The following is a 13,545-nucleotide window of genomic DNA, read 5'->3' on the forward strand; positions in this document are numbered from 1 at the left end:
ACTATGAATATAACTTAACAACGATCATAACCGATTATGCACCGAGAGGTGACGATCACTTAACCATTATTAAGATGCGTTTTACACGTTAAAAACGGAAACATATTCAGTATAAGAACGAATAATTCTGTTAATACAATTGTTATATACAAATTCGGATACTGGTCTTTATACAACAAATCTTCCCTACTATACAACTGGAATATAAAGTCTATAACACCTAATAATGTATAAGTAATTCATTATAACCGTTTTTTCATAGATGCATAAGGTGTATTAAGCACCTTCCAGTTAAACTGATTGAATAATGAGTATGGAGATCATTGCTTTTTTTTAATAAAAGTTGTATATTGGTTATAAAAGTTTTAATATGCGCTATACACATTATTCTAGATAAACAGTTTAATAAGCCCATTTCTTTCAGTGTAGTGATTGTCTTATTAGCTGTAGTGATGGTCTTATTAGGTACTTATCTTTGTATATAAGATTTATTTATTTTTATCAGATCAGCTAGGGTCTGTGGTAGCAAAGGAAAATTATTTACAAAGATTTTATATTAACAGAAAAATAAAACATAAAAATATTTTGAGGCCTCATTCGTTTCAAATTCATTTATATCAGCAATAATTTAAAACATATTTATGTTGCGATAAAAGTACATCGTCAACATAGCCACTGAAATATATTATTGTCCTTTTAGAGAAGGTAGCAGATAAATAAATTGGTCTGTAGACTTTGAAAGCATTAGTAAACAGTTGATATTTTGTATTAACAATGCAAAAAATAAAAGAGGACCTAAATTTGACCCTTGAGGCAGCCTTGAATTCACAGTAAAATCATCAGAACAGTTTTCCTTGTAAAATACATAATTTTTTCTGTTACTTATATGTAGATGAGATTTTTTTTATTAAAATATCAAAAACTACTTTGATAAAGCTTTAGCTGTGTCTATGTATACAACATCTGTTTAACCGATGTTATACACTGCTTTATTTGCGTCCTGCAAAAAAAACACATTAAAATATACTTAGCAGTACGTCTTATATTTTTACGGGACGACATAAAATTAGAGAAGCACCAAAAATGTCTAGTCCCCTGCCCACGCACGTACGATGAGTCCTTTTGGAGAAGTCGCTTCTAAGAAGCGACGAGACGGGCCATCCTCGTAATGTAAACAGTAAAAAAAAAAGTAAGTGCTCGACTCGAATCGTTCCGCGCCTGTTACTTTTTTCCACTCCGACTCCAGCAGAGAACCAAGCACGCAGCCCCTGCCTAAGGAGACGACGTCTATCTGCGAGTTAAAGCGTAAAATGCCGGCGAGTACGCAATTTGAGAAACAAGTTAAAAATAAAACGTTTTAATAAGCAGTAGGTATAGGCAGTCATGATCATGAAGTTAACAACAAAACCCGATCGAGCGAGAGACGAGGAGGGATCGAAGGAGAGAGAGCGCGCTAAGATGGCCATGACAGTGGAACAAACACCGCGACCAGGTAAAGCTAGAGGAATGTAGCGGGGTGGAGGGGAGGTAACAACCTGTTGTGACGTCACCGCGGCCCGACCGGAGCCGCATTAGTGTTAGTGTTGCGTACTAAGAGAGAAGTCGAGTCTACCGACACCGCATCAGACCCGATTTCCCCAGCACGGAACACGTGTGGCAAGTGTGACCGCCGGAGTGAGCTTTTCCAGTGGTGAGTGCCGGTGACTTCAACGATCGGTCGCGGTGGTAGCGCGCCCGCATGCAAAGGGTGAAACATGAAACGTAGATGGTCGGGGTTGCACACCGTGAAGACAGAGGACGGTAGCTCGGAGGTGACGTCGTCCACGCTTCTGATGAGTCCCCACAATTCCCTCGCCTCTACCGACATCGGCGACGTCGACTTGGAATTGTGGGACCTGGACTTGAACCACCAGAATCAGGCGAGGGGTTTCATCATCCAGAATGGGTACGTCATCCAGGGGCACACCGTGATAGGGAATAGTGCAGCCATCGCGAAGAGTGATACCAGCTCAATGTCAGGTATTGGTCCACGTTTTTTCACTTTCTAGCGGGCGCATGTCGCTTTCTTCCGACATGTCAACAAACTGACGTGGTGTTTGTTTACTTAGCTTCTAGGCTGTTCCACCATGAGTCAATGTTTTTGGATCAAAACTGATCCTTCCACATATTCGGATGTGAACATTTAGAAGCTCACTTCAGGGCTTTGAAAAGGATTACAAACGCGATAAAGACAACCATTTATTAAATGGGCTGACATGAAATTTCAATTAAGAACTAATTCCGAATGCTTATAAATAAAATGAATACAAAAATATTAGGTACAGGAGAATTAGTTCGCTTTTGAGAAACAAGTCAGTTTTGTTTCGATGAAAAGAAACAGCATTAAATTTCTTAACTGATGACATTATGTGAAAAAACTACTCTGCGAGTTACATGTCTCGTTCAGCATTAGCAGCTAAAACCATCCGTCAGCAGATTACCAGACATTGACCGATTTCGAACTTACTGGTCCTCATCAGTATGCTATAGGTGAAACGATCGACGAGCGATTTAGCTAACTATATACTTTGAGTGTGGGTGAGATATAATTACGTCTCATACAGTTTTAGTTTTAAATAGTTAAGATTTTTCTAAAACTTAAAATAAATTTGAATATTTAAATACATACTATTTTTAATTATAGATCTTCAATTTTAATTTAACTTTTACTTGATTTTGAGAATATTAATCTAATTCGGATCAAATATCTCATCTGATGAAGTCATATATGCTCAATAACATCAACATCTAGATATGCTAAAAAGCAATAACAGTCCGAGAAAATGAAAGTGGTAAACAGTATGTGTGTGCCATTCTTCATTATCAAAATACGACCACCTTAATTTTCGCGAGCCGGCACTGTTAAAAAGTAACTTCAAAGGCTAGTCCTAAATGGTGTTGTAGGAAACAACTACAAACTTATATTTTTGATATTGTCGTTTCAAAATTTCACTTTTTTGTAAATGTTTTGTATTTTTTTATATACAGGGTGTTTCAAAACATATATCGGAAAATGAAAGATGTGATTTTTTGGGTCATTCTGAGACAAAAAGTTCTCATTTATTACCTAAACTAAAGAAATCTTTTTTTAACACCCTATATCTCGAAAACAGCGCGTTTGCGACCCATGTTAATAAGAACTTTTTTTCTTAGAAACAGCCAAAAAATCACCCTCCATTTTCTAACATATGTTTTAAAACACCCTGTATGTACAGGGTGATTCAGTCATAATGTTATTAATTTTAAGGAAAGATCGAGAAAAATTAGTAGAATACGAATACGCAGTTAAAAAAATTAAAGTTATTATTTAAACTCCATTTCGGACGCTGATCCACAATATTGTATCGATAGTGTCCTACCATTTTATTCGGCCATTAACCTAGCTTTTACTCCATTTTTAATATGTACTGAACGACAACGAATAAACAAATCTCTTTACCTAGACACTTGAAGTAATAAGATTTTTTTTACATTTTAAATCTTAACAAGTATTATTTATTTGTTAATAAAAACAAATGTATAACAATTATAATTGTTGTCGAATGCTAGATTATTACAATTTTTAGTATTATGTTCAATTAATTATTCAGTTTGTAGTACATATACCTAGTGACTTATTGATTTTCAAAGAGTGGTATGGTACCTACCTATTTAAAATGTCAGTACGGCTAAAAAACACTAATTTGTCCATAGCACTTTGTTAATAAAGTTCGGTTCCGCTGCACTTTGATTTTGAAATCAATTGCAAAATTTAACAAAACTGGGAAAATTAGCTGTTTCGCTTCAACATTTGAACGCACTAGTCCACCGACGTGTTCCCTATCATAAAATAGGGTGCTGAATTAACGGGAGTTAAGGAGTAATTTATTTATTTTTTGAAAGGTCAAATATTAGGCCTTCCGAATACCTGATTAAAATTAATGACATTATGACTGAATCACGCTGTATATATATATATATATATATATATATATGCCAATTTTAAAAGATTTCCATTAAAAATGCAAAAATTAGGTCAGCTCTTCTATTGTGGTTCCTTAAGCGAGTTTTTATCTTTGGCATTATAGAAACAAGAAGAGTTAATTTCTTTGAAAGTTTACGTTATTTAAATATGTCCGGTATATGCTTTTTTCTTTATTAAAATTTGGATAGATTATTTTTTATCTTATTAATTAATATGTGAGATATAGAATGTTTGATATTGTGGGTGTACTTCAATGCTAGACGAGCCTTTAATAGTTGTTTAATACAATATTATATCTATCTTGTCTTTGAAGTCGTTTTTAGCTTACATAAATTTTAGTATTATAGAGTGAGTATGAATTCTAGACATATTTTTAGACTTTATTTGAATTAGTGTATCTTCCAAAGTTAAATAATGTACTGTACTGCTGTAATGTAATGTACTAATACTGTTTATTTCTTTGAAACCTGGATTGATTCGAACCATTTAAATGCAATTTTGGCAGCAATTATCACAGTATTATTATTTACTAAATAATGGTACCCCATTATAAATACATTTAAGATCCATTATGACTACATATACCTTTTGAATAGGTAACTTTGTTTTTTTGTGATATGATTAATAAACAGGATACATTTTCAAAATGTTGCTTGAGTAAAATAAAAATGGTCTAATTATTCACTAGACATCAATGACTTCTCACTACCTTTTTGAGATTTCCGACGTCAGATAACGTTATTATCGCCAATAATATTATTCTTAGAGTTGTCTAAAGATCCAAATTCTTAAAGAAAGAACCAGATAGTACAAATGAAAGTAATAATTATTTGAAAAAGAGAGCAAATAAATAAATGATATTAGCAGTTTATCGGATATTATAAGTGTAATTCAACGCTGATTGGAGCTGTAGTCGGCAGAGTAGTTGTTTCTCGTGGTATATTTATTGTTAAAATATGTAATAATATGATAATAATAATAAGTTTATTTACAAAACCACATAATACAAATAATGCTAGATGTGTTAATAAAGTTTAGTTAAAACAAACACTAGGTCCACAGGTAAACTTTAAATATTCTTATTTTTGCAATTTTTATTTTTATAACCAGCCCACTACACCTAAACAATATTTATCATCGAGTTGTTTACGTTTTGAGACGGTGGTTTTGCAACACTTTCCAGATCGAATCGATGACGTATTATTTATAACGTTCACTTGTATGAATAACAAATCAAATGCGTATTAAAAAATGGCCAATGGAAACGCTTTTTCCATGCGGGAGTCCAAGCACGGATATCGGCGATGCGAGAATGCATCGAATCTGCATTGGCAAACGGACGGATTGCATTGAAGGTGTATGATTTCCGTACGCTAGGCCCTTTCATTAATTCTCGACATGTACTGCGGGATTATTTGCATAGGTAGGCTACGGTACATGGGGTGTCTTACAGTTAACTTCGATCGGGTATTCCAGCGAACACGTGATTGGGAATTCTTCCTATGAAAGACAGCGGTTTGATTACCAGGAAGCAGTTTTTCGAACGACCGCGTTATTTAACAATTTTTGGAGTATTGTTCCCTATTTTTTGCTTTCCATATAATTTGCCTGAAATACACTTCGCGTCAAAATTGGCACACCACTAGAAATGGGTCAAATGTTAAAGTTTTTCGCGAGTGGCTAAGTCTAATGTTGACGAACTTTTTTCTCAGTTACAGATTTACTTTTCGGTTGCACAGTAATTAAGACGGATAAAATTTTATACGAATTTACACTGTTTCTGGTTCACAGAAATCTGTGTAAATATTGTAAAATATTGTGCAAGTGGATTCCGACCCCTATAAGTTAGATGTTTAAACTATAAGCTACACCACCTGATGTTAATTTTAATCAAAATATACAGGGTTATTCTGTACCTAGAAAAACGATAGAATGTTGAATTTTAAAGGTACAAGTCAAAATTATACATTTTTTGGCGGAATATCCTGTATATTTTTACATATTAACTTTACAGTGGTACAAGGTTTGATAGATCTATCTCTAATAGTAATCGAAATATGGTCAAACGAGTAGGTAGTTTATCGTTAGCATACTTCTCTGGCCTTATATTCTTTATCATTAGAGAAATCTAGCAAACCCTAAAGTATTGTGATTGCGAAATAGCATTCTATTCAAATACCTATGTAAAAATATGCAGGGTGCTCTATTTAAATAGAACACAGGTATAATAAAAATATCCGAAATGCAACATTCAATGTTTTTCTAAGTACAGTTTTGAAATTGAAAGATATTTATCTACAGCTTTGGAACATGCAATTTTTTTCTAAATCTTTCTTTGTGGATTGCCTCGTATACTATGAAGCGTAACTTATATAAGGCTTATAATTCTGTTAAATTTGTTTAAAAGAAATGTGTTCTCAAAGTTGAAAACGTGTACCTAACAATAAATGCATGTAATATATGTACGCCAAACAAAAATAATAAAAAGCAACATTCACAATTTTGACATACAGGTAGTAACTACTGAATGTACTAAATACCTGCTTATTAAAATGTTTTTAGTGACTAAATTTCATGGAAATGTTATGAATTAATTGTGTTTACAAAGAACTTGCACTGTTTAATGTTATAACGAACCATTGAAATTCAAACCAAGTACGAAATTGTATTGTATTTTTTTTTAATATTTTGTAAACAAAAGATAAATTGATTACATTTGCAAATTCTTATAATTAGGTGCGCCCATATCATAGGTACATGTACTTACCTACGTTTATTTATACCTCAACCTCAAACTTATTTTCATTAACCTTTTATCATTTTTTTTTGTTTTATCATTTCTTTTATCATTAATTCTAATTCCTTTGATTCCATTTTTATCCACAGGGTAATACAAACACAAACCATTATACAGGGTGTTTCTGAAATAAGTTTCTTGAAATGGGAGATAAAGGACGCGAAAATAAGCAACTTTTATTAAGTAACTGATGGTCTAAAACATTACGTTGTAAATTGAAAAAAAAAATTCACATAAAGGTTTAAACAAATTTAAAACCGTCCCTATACCTTTGATGTCGAAGCTGCCGCGCGCAGCATTACGAAAGCGCGGACTGCGGTTTTGACTGTTTAAATTTTCTCCAATATGTGCTAGTTCTTAATCAGAGAACATTTTATACCCCGGCTAATTGTAAGTAATACTGCAACACACAACTAAAGAACACAAGACGTAGGACTACTGACGTGCCATCAGATTTGCTTGATTGTGGAAGTCACGTGGAACGTCAGCAAATTAAAGAAGTGCTTCGCTCATATAGCGAGTCCGAAGCATTCTGACCGTGCGCGTGCACAAGATGCACAGGGTCGGCATACATTTATGGTTAATTTTCTTAATTAATTTTCTCGCAAACATTTAGACCATGGTCATTTAGACCATCAATTGCTTAATAAAAGTTGTTCATTTTCGTGCCCTGTATCATCCTTTTTAAGCAACGAACTTATTTCAGAAACACCCTGTATAGTAAAGGAACATTGTTTGCCCGTTATTATTTCAATTTTAAAAAATTGTTAATATTCTAGTTTTTACTATTTAAGGTTTCAATTTATATAATATATTTTTATCCTGAAAGTAAACAATTGTGTACACTTTATTACCAAAATTAATGTCTTTGCAACATCTGTGGTTGTGATTCATATTATAAAACGAAATAGAGAACGGTTTGTCCAAGTTTTTAAAAAATAATTGGTTATTGTATACTGAAATATTTGGTATTATGCTAATTAATTTCAATTTTAAATTTAAATTAGCAGTTAATTTGCTTTTATAAAGTGCGATTGCAGAATTCTCAGAATTTGAAATTGTAGATGTGATTGATTACAGCTTGTGAAATCTTGCGTTACGCTGTGATTTGTGTTAAATTTTTTTCTGAGTCGTTTCGACTGCAGTTCTCAGAAAAGTGTGTAGTAGTAGTTATAAATCTGTTAGCCTAAAAACTACCCGAAGTACTTCAAGGTGAGGTGAGTTTCTAATTGCATCAAATCTCGTTTTTATGCTGAATATGTCAAGAATGAATATTAAATTGGTTTCTTATTCGCACTGTTCTGAATGACAATTTAGTGGCGTCGCGGAGAAAATTGAATATATTTTTTAAGAAGTTGGTCAACGTTTATTAATTTCTTACACCTCGAACCATTTACATAACACCCTTTCATCTTTTCGTATGCCACGATACTTTTTATCTACGACAAGCCTGTGCAGCCAAATATGTAACGAATTTTTGTAAACGCATAGTTCCGGCCTATCTGTTCATGTAAAATAATAGTCGATATTGTATCAGTGATGATGTTTGTTGACTAGGACAGAAAGTTTATTGTTGATGTATTTGTTTTCGAACTTTTGTTGGTTTTGCTTATCTAAATTTACAGTCCAATTTTCCACGTTTACGTACCGATTACTAGGAACCATACAATAACATCATTGAAAAATTAGGTTCTCTACCGAACACGTTGAAATTGCCTCCATAATGTGGGGCCCACAAACTTTATGATTCTAAAGGTTAATTCTACAGGACATACATTTTTACCTTTCATTTTGCGAAACAGAAAAACACCAAAAGATACAATTAATATGTAAAATACTTCTATTGTTTGCCATTTGTAACCAAAATTATGTTATGCGATTTTATTACATTGAAAATAAGTGCGAAATATTTTAAGGAGAAGTTGTTTTGTGAAAAAAAGTTCGAATTAACGTAGGTCGAAATATCCTTTCGTTTCCAAGATACAGTATTTAAATTTTAATTTTTTATTTATTTTTATTAATTGTTTCAGAGTTTTAAAGATATTGACTAGAAATTTGAGAAACGCTTTGGAGGGATAAATGTGCATTTTTTGAGGTGATCCGATTATATCTACTTCACCAGTGGCGTTCGTGCGAGGGTGCCACAAACTTTTTTAATAAAAAAAATGATACGCCACTGACTTTTTCCCGTTTTGATATTTTTTTAGAAATCCGCCATTAATTCTGAATGAAATTGGTCCCTTCAATTTTTTCGTGGGATGTACCGTTTTTGAGGCAAAAATAAGAAAATAAAACATTTTATTGCCAGCTATGTATTTTTAATTTCTATTGATACACTATCTAGTAGGTTGCTGTCAGTATTTCTAAATAAAATGCAACCATCAAATTTCGAGTCAATATCTGTTTAAGCCAAAAAATGGATTCAAACAAATAGAAATCCTTTGCTAGTTTAAACTCCAAGGAATAGATACCGCTGTGTGTACTGTTTTGTAGCCACGAAGAAATCTGAATAATTAAAAAAACACACAAAAAAAAACAGACACGTCGATACAAATATTAGTAGAAAGCATTTTAATTTTAAACAATATCTGTTTTTTTTTTACTTTAGTGAAATCAAATTGTGCACACGGTAGCCAACATCCTTCCATTCCTCACTCTCTCGTATCCTTTTACCCTTAGCTATCACAATAGTGTGATATGTACAACATCATCATTTGGTAAGTTTGCATAGTTTCATTTTTTTTCTCTCTTGTCGCCATTCTATTAGTTACGGTCCATTCCTTGCTTTCATAATAGCTTAATACTAAACAATATCTTTAAAACTCTTTGAAATAATCAATAAAAATAAATAAAAAATTAATATTTAAACACTGTATCTCGGAAACGAAGCATATTTCGACGTAATTTCGACGTTTATATGAACTTTTTTCACAAAATAACTTCGGCAACCACCCCTAATATTTCGCACTTATTTACATACCTCCTGTACATTTTTGCATCATAATATACTAGTAGATGAGGATATAGTTCTATATTATTTTATGCAGAAATAGAGACGCTATTAAGGATATTGAAGCTACTACAACACCTCTAGGTTTAATAAGGGTTTTAGTTTTGTTACTGTAAGTTTACTTGACATATTTCTTGTAGGTACTTCAGTTTTATCTTGGATTGCATGTAGAAAGCTGAAATTTGGCTTCTTTTCATCAGAGGTTAATTCTTTCAAGAGTTTTGCATTCATGGTCAACTATGAACTATGAATTTTGTCTCCTTTCAAAATTTTAGATCCTTTTTGGACTGTAATCAAACTAAATACAAATTTAAGGTAGTACATTGTATATAGGTACATCTAGAAAAACTGCTAATGAAGATGTATGTAAAATATAAAAAATACCTATATTTTTACAAGAATTTTTACTTTTTTCTGAAATGTACTATTCAAAAAATATTTTGATTTATAATAATTCGAAGTATAAATTTATTTAAATGGACGCCGATTTTTTTTTATAGTTACCTACCTAGGGCTTCTAAAAAGTTTCGAGGTTTTGAAAAAATATTTTTCATTCCTTGGTCGAGCTTTTTAATTTTAAGTTACTCATATTTCAGTGGAAACACATCATTTTCACCACTGGAATTACTTTATTGGCTGTAAACAAGAAGGTAATATTCGTTTTCGTCATCATCGTTGGTCCAAATTACAAATTAAATAAGACTGACTCATCAAAAGAGGGATTTTCACCAATTTTCATTTTATACTCACTGATATTTACATCACATAAATGCAAGTCTTAGAAAAAAATAAATGGTATCCATTGATAAATGAAATAAAAAACACAGTAGTTTCCATTTTATTTATTTCTTTTCGTGACGGGCATTACAAGAAAAGCATGTCACTGAAATAATAACATTAAACGGAATGAAGCAACTGTAATAACAAACATTAAAAAAATACAAACATACACAAAGGTTACAATAATAATACAAACAGAAAATATAAGAGGACAAAAAAATATATTTCTTATAACTTTCCGAAATTGATATATACCGATTGAAAAATCCTTATTGAGTTCGACTGGAATCTGGTTAGTTAAGAGAATATATTTACATTCATGTATGCTGAAATTTCTGCTTGGAATTCTAAGTTGAAATAAATACATTATTATTTGGTTCACTTTTCATATTAATATTTTGTAAAAAAAAAACTACTGAATCAAGTTTTCGGCGACTGACTCATGAATTTGTTAATTTATTCTATATCTATCTATATTCTATTATAATTTTTTAAACTATTTTAACTTTGTACGGAACTTGTCTGGAGGACTTGTCTGTCTATACAGGGTGTCCCAAAAGTATGGAAACAGCACAATAACTTTCGAAAAATGCATTTTAAGGAAAACTGAGTCAGACAAAAGATTTAGTATTTTTCCCTGGCTATGCAATGGTGACACTAGATTTGACCTTGACCTTGACCTTCAAGGTTATTTCAAGGTCAGGTTAATTTTTTCAAATGGGATGCCCTACTTTTGACCCCGGAAATGAAAAGAGCGGAAAATTTTACGTTCAGATATGTCCTTGACCACTTTCCGAATTTGACCTCTGATGGTCATTAAAGGTCAAATCAAGGTCACGCATGGTTTGGCGCGGTGTCTTGAAAACAACGGGTTGCAAAAAAATGACCATAACTAACGTTGTAGGATTTTTCCCTGGCTATCTGACGGTGACCCTTGATTTGATCGTGACCTTCACCTTCAAAAAACCGCACTATATCAATTTTGGCAAAAATCGGTTGATTTTTGAAATCGCGTCCGCCATCTTGGACTAAAATTCCTCAAAAACAGATTACAGATTCGTAGTCAGCGACTCCAAAAACCCCCTATAACAAATTTGGCGTAAATCGGTTAATTTTTTGGAATCGCGTCCGCCATCTTGGATCCGCCATCTTGGAAAATGGTCAAGGACATATCTGAACGTAAAATTTTCCGCTCTTTTCATTTCCGGGGTCAAATGTAGGGCATCCCATTTAAAAAAATTAACTTGACCTTGAAATAATCTTGAAGGTCAAGGTCAAATCTAGGGTCACCATTGAATAGCCAGGGAAAAATCCTAAATCTTTTGTCTGAATCATTTTTCCTCAAAATGCATTTTCCGAAAATTATTGTGCTGTTTCCATACTTTTGGGACACGTTGTATAAAGAAATGATTTTTTTGTAGTTCTTGTACATTTTCGATATATTTATGATTGCCATAACACTGATCCAAATTTTGTAAAAGTACTATAATTTTCATTGTACGTTTTAAACTTTATTGTTGATATGTTGACTATAAAATTTCTTCTGTAATTTTTACCAAATGTTCATACATTTCATATCGATAATCGATAAAAATACTTTTCTGATCAGATTCATAACAAAACATTTTTTTTATATTAAATCTCAATTTGTCTTCCTTACGTCAAGTATATATTTTATCATTATCACTTTGCGACACACTACAGTCATTTACATTTTTAACGATCCCAAATATTTTTAAATAATCCGCAAGCAAAAGGTTTCATGAGTTTGAAATGTTATGTGGTAGGTCATTAATGAAATATAGAAATAATAAAGGTCCTAAATCTGATCCCTGAGGGACTCCTGAATAAGCCATACATTCATTAGATCGGTATCCATCATACTTAATATGGTATTAATAAATAAAAGAGGTTCCAGATAATTGGTAGTAATTTAATTTCTTAATAAATACATCATAGCCAAATGCTCGTCAAAAGTCGCTTATACAGTGGGTACATTCTTGCAGTCCATTTTCACAAGATTTAAATACTATGAAGCTGATTTTTTTTATACAGAACCGCGTTGACTTCAATCGTTTTATGTTTATGTGGATTTAAATAGATGACTTTCGAAAAGTTGAAAATAAGAGATATTTGGCGACCCATTTCTCGGTTTTCTGTGCCCGAAAGAGTTAACGGAATTGAACAAATGTCGCATTTTTGCAACACAATTGATGGTCCCTTTTCCTGCTACTATCCTTAAAATTTCGTTCTCAGAACCCCATTTAAATTCATTAAACACAAGTTGGAATCCATTTCTGGGAGTATTAGGAAAGTTATAATTGCGTTCCCGACTTTTTAACTAATTTAAAAAAAAATCTAATAATCGAAAAAGTTACGCCGCTCCTGCATACAGAGGACGAGATGGAAATGCCCTCCCCCCCCCTCGTCTCTGTAACCGGCCGCCGCGATCTGGCCGAGGAAAATTAACACATTCGAAAGTTTAGTGAACCCGTCGGACAATAACAAACAGTGTAAATAAGAGACGAATGTACCGGCCAAGGTGTGACAAATAATGTGGCCTGCCGTATGGCCTCGCGGAGCATGGACGTCGCCGTGACGTAACGCCAGTCACCATTTATTACCAAATATAGGTTAATGTATGTGCGATCAGGTAGGCGAGCGGGCCCGTCTCGGGAACGATTTGTCTTTATAATTTATGGCATAAATGTAACCGGGATACTAGGTGAAATCGGGCAGGTGTATACCGACTGGGTTTGTTTGCCTTGTATAGGATGTCCCTTAATTCTATTGCCAAACTCCTATTTGACTGTCTTATGTATGTCGTTTTACAAAAACGAAATTTTTAACAAGGTAGGCAACCAATTTGGTTTTGTGACCGACAACTTAAACGTGTACCGAATTTGCTACTGATAATTCAACTGGTTTAGAAGATATTAAAAAAAAATCATTGCG

General features: G+C 32.9%; 1 protein-coding gene across 4 annotated transcripts in view; it reads left to right on the forward strand.

Annotated features, from left to right (window-relative positions):
• LOC108903233 (ecdysone receptor) overlaps window positions 1-13,545 on the forward strand; it is a 521,233-nt gene that overhangs the window by 422,673 nt on the left and 85,015 nt on the right. For 2 of the 4 annotated variants that reach the window (XM_018705350.2, XM_018705358.2), the window contains exon 1: window positions 1,587-2,019. The exons of the other annotated variants lie outside the window; for them this stretch is intronic. In XM_018705350.2, the coding sequence (XP_018560866.1) occupies window positions 1,755-2,019 (265 nt within the window). In that variant the 5' untranslated portion in view covers window positions 1,587-1,754. Of the gene's footprint in view, window positions 1-1,586; window positions 2,020-13,545 lie in introns of those variants that run through there. 4 annotated transcript variants of the gene reach the window in all.

Source organism: Anoplophora glabripennis, unplaced genomic scaffold (genome assembly GCF_000390285.2).
Source record: "Anoplophora glabripennis isolate ALB-LARVAE unplaced genomic scaffold, Agla_2.0 scaffold12, whole genome shotgun sequence".
Taxonomy (NCBI): domain Eukaryota; kingdom Metazoa; phylum Arthropoda; class Insecta; order Coleoptera; family Cerambycidae; genus Anoplophora; species Anoplophora glabripennis.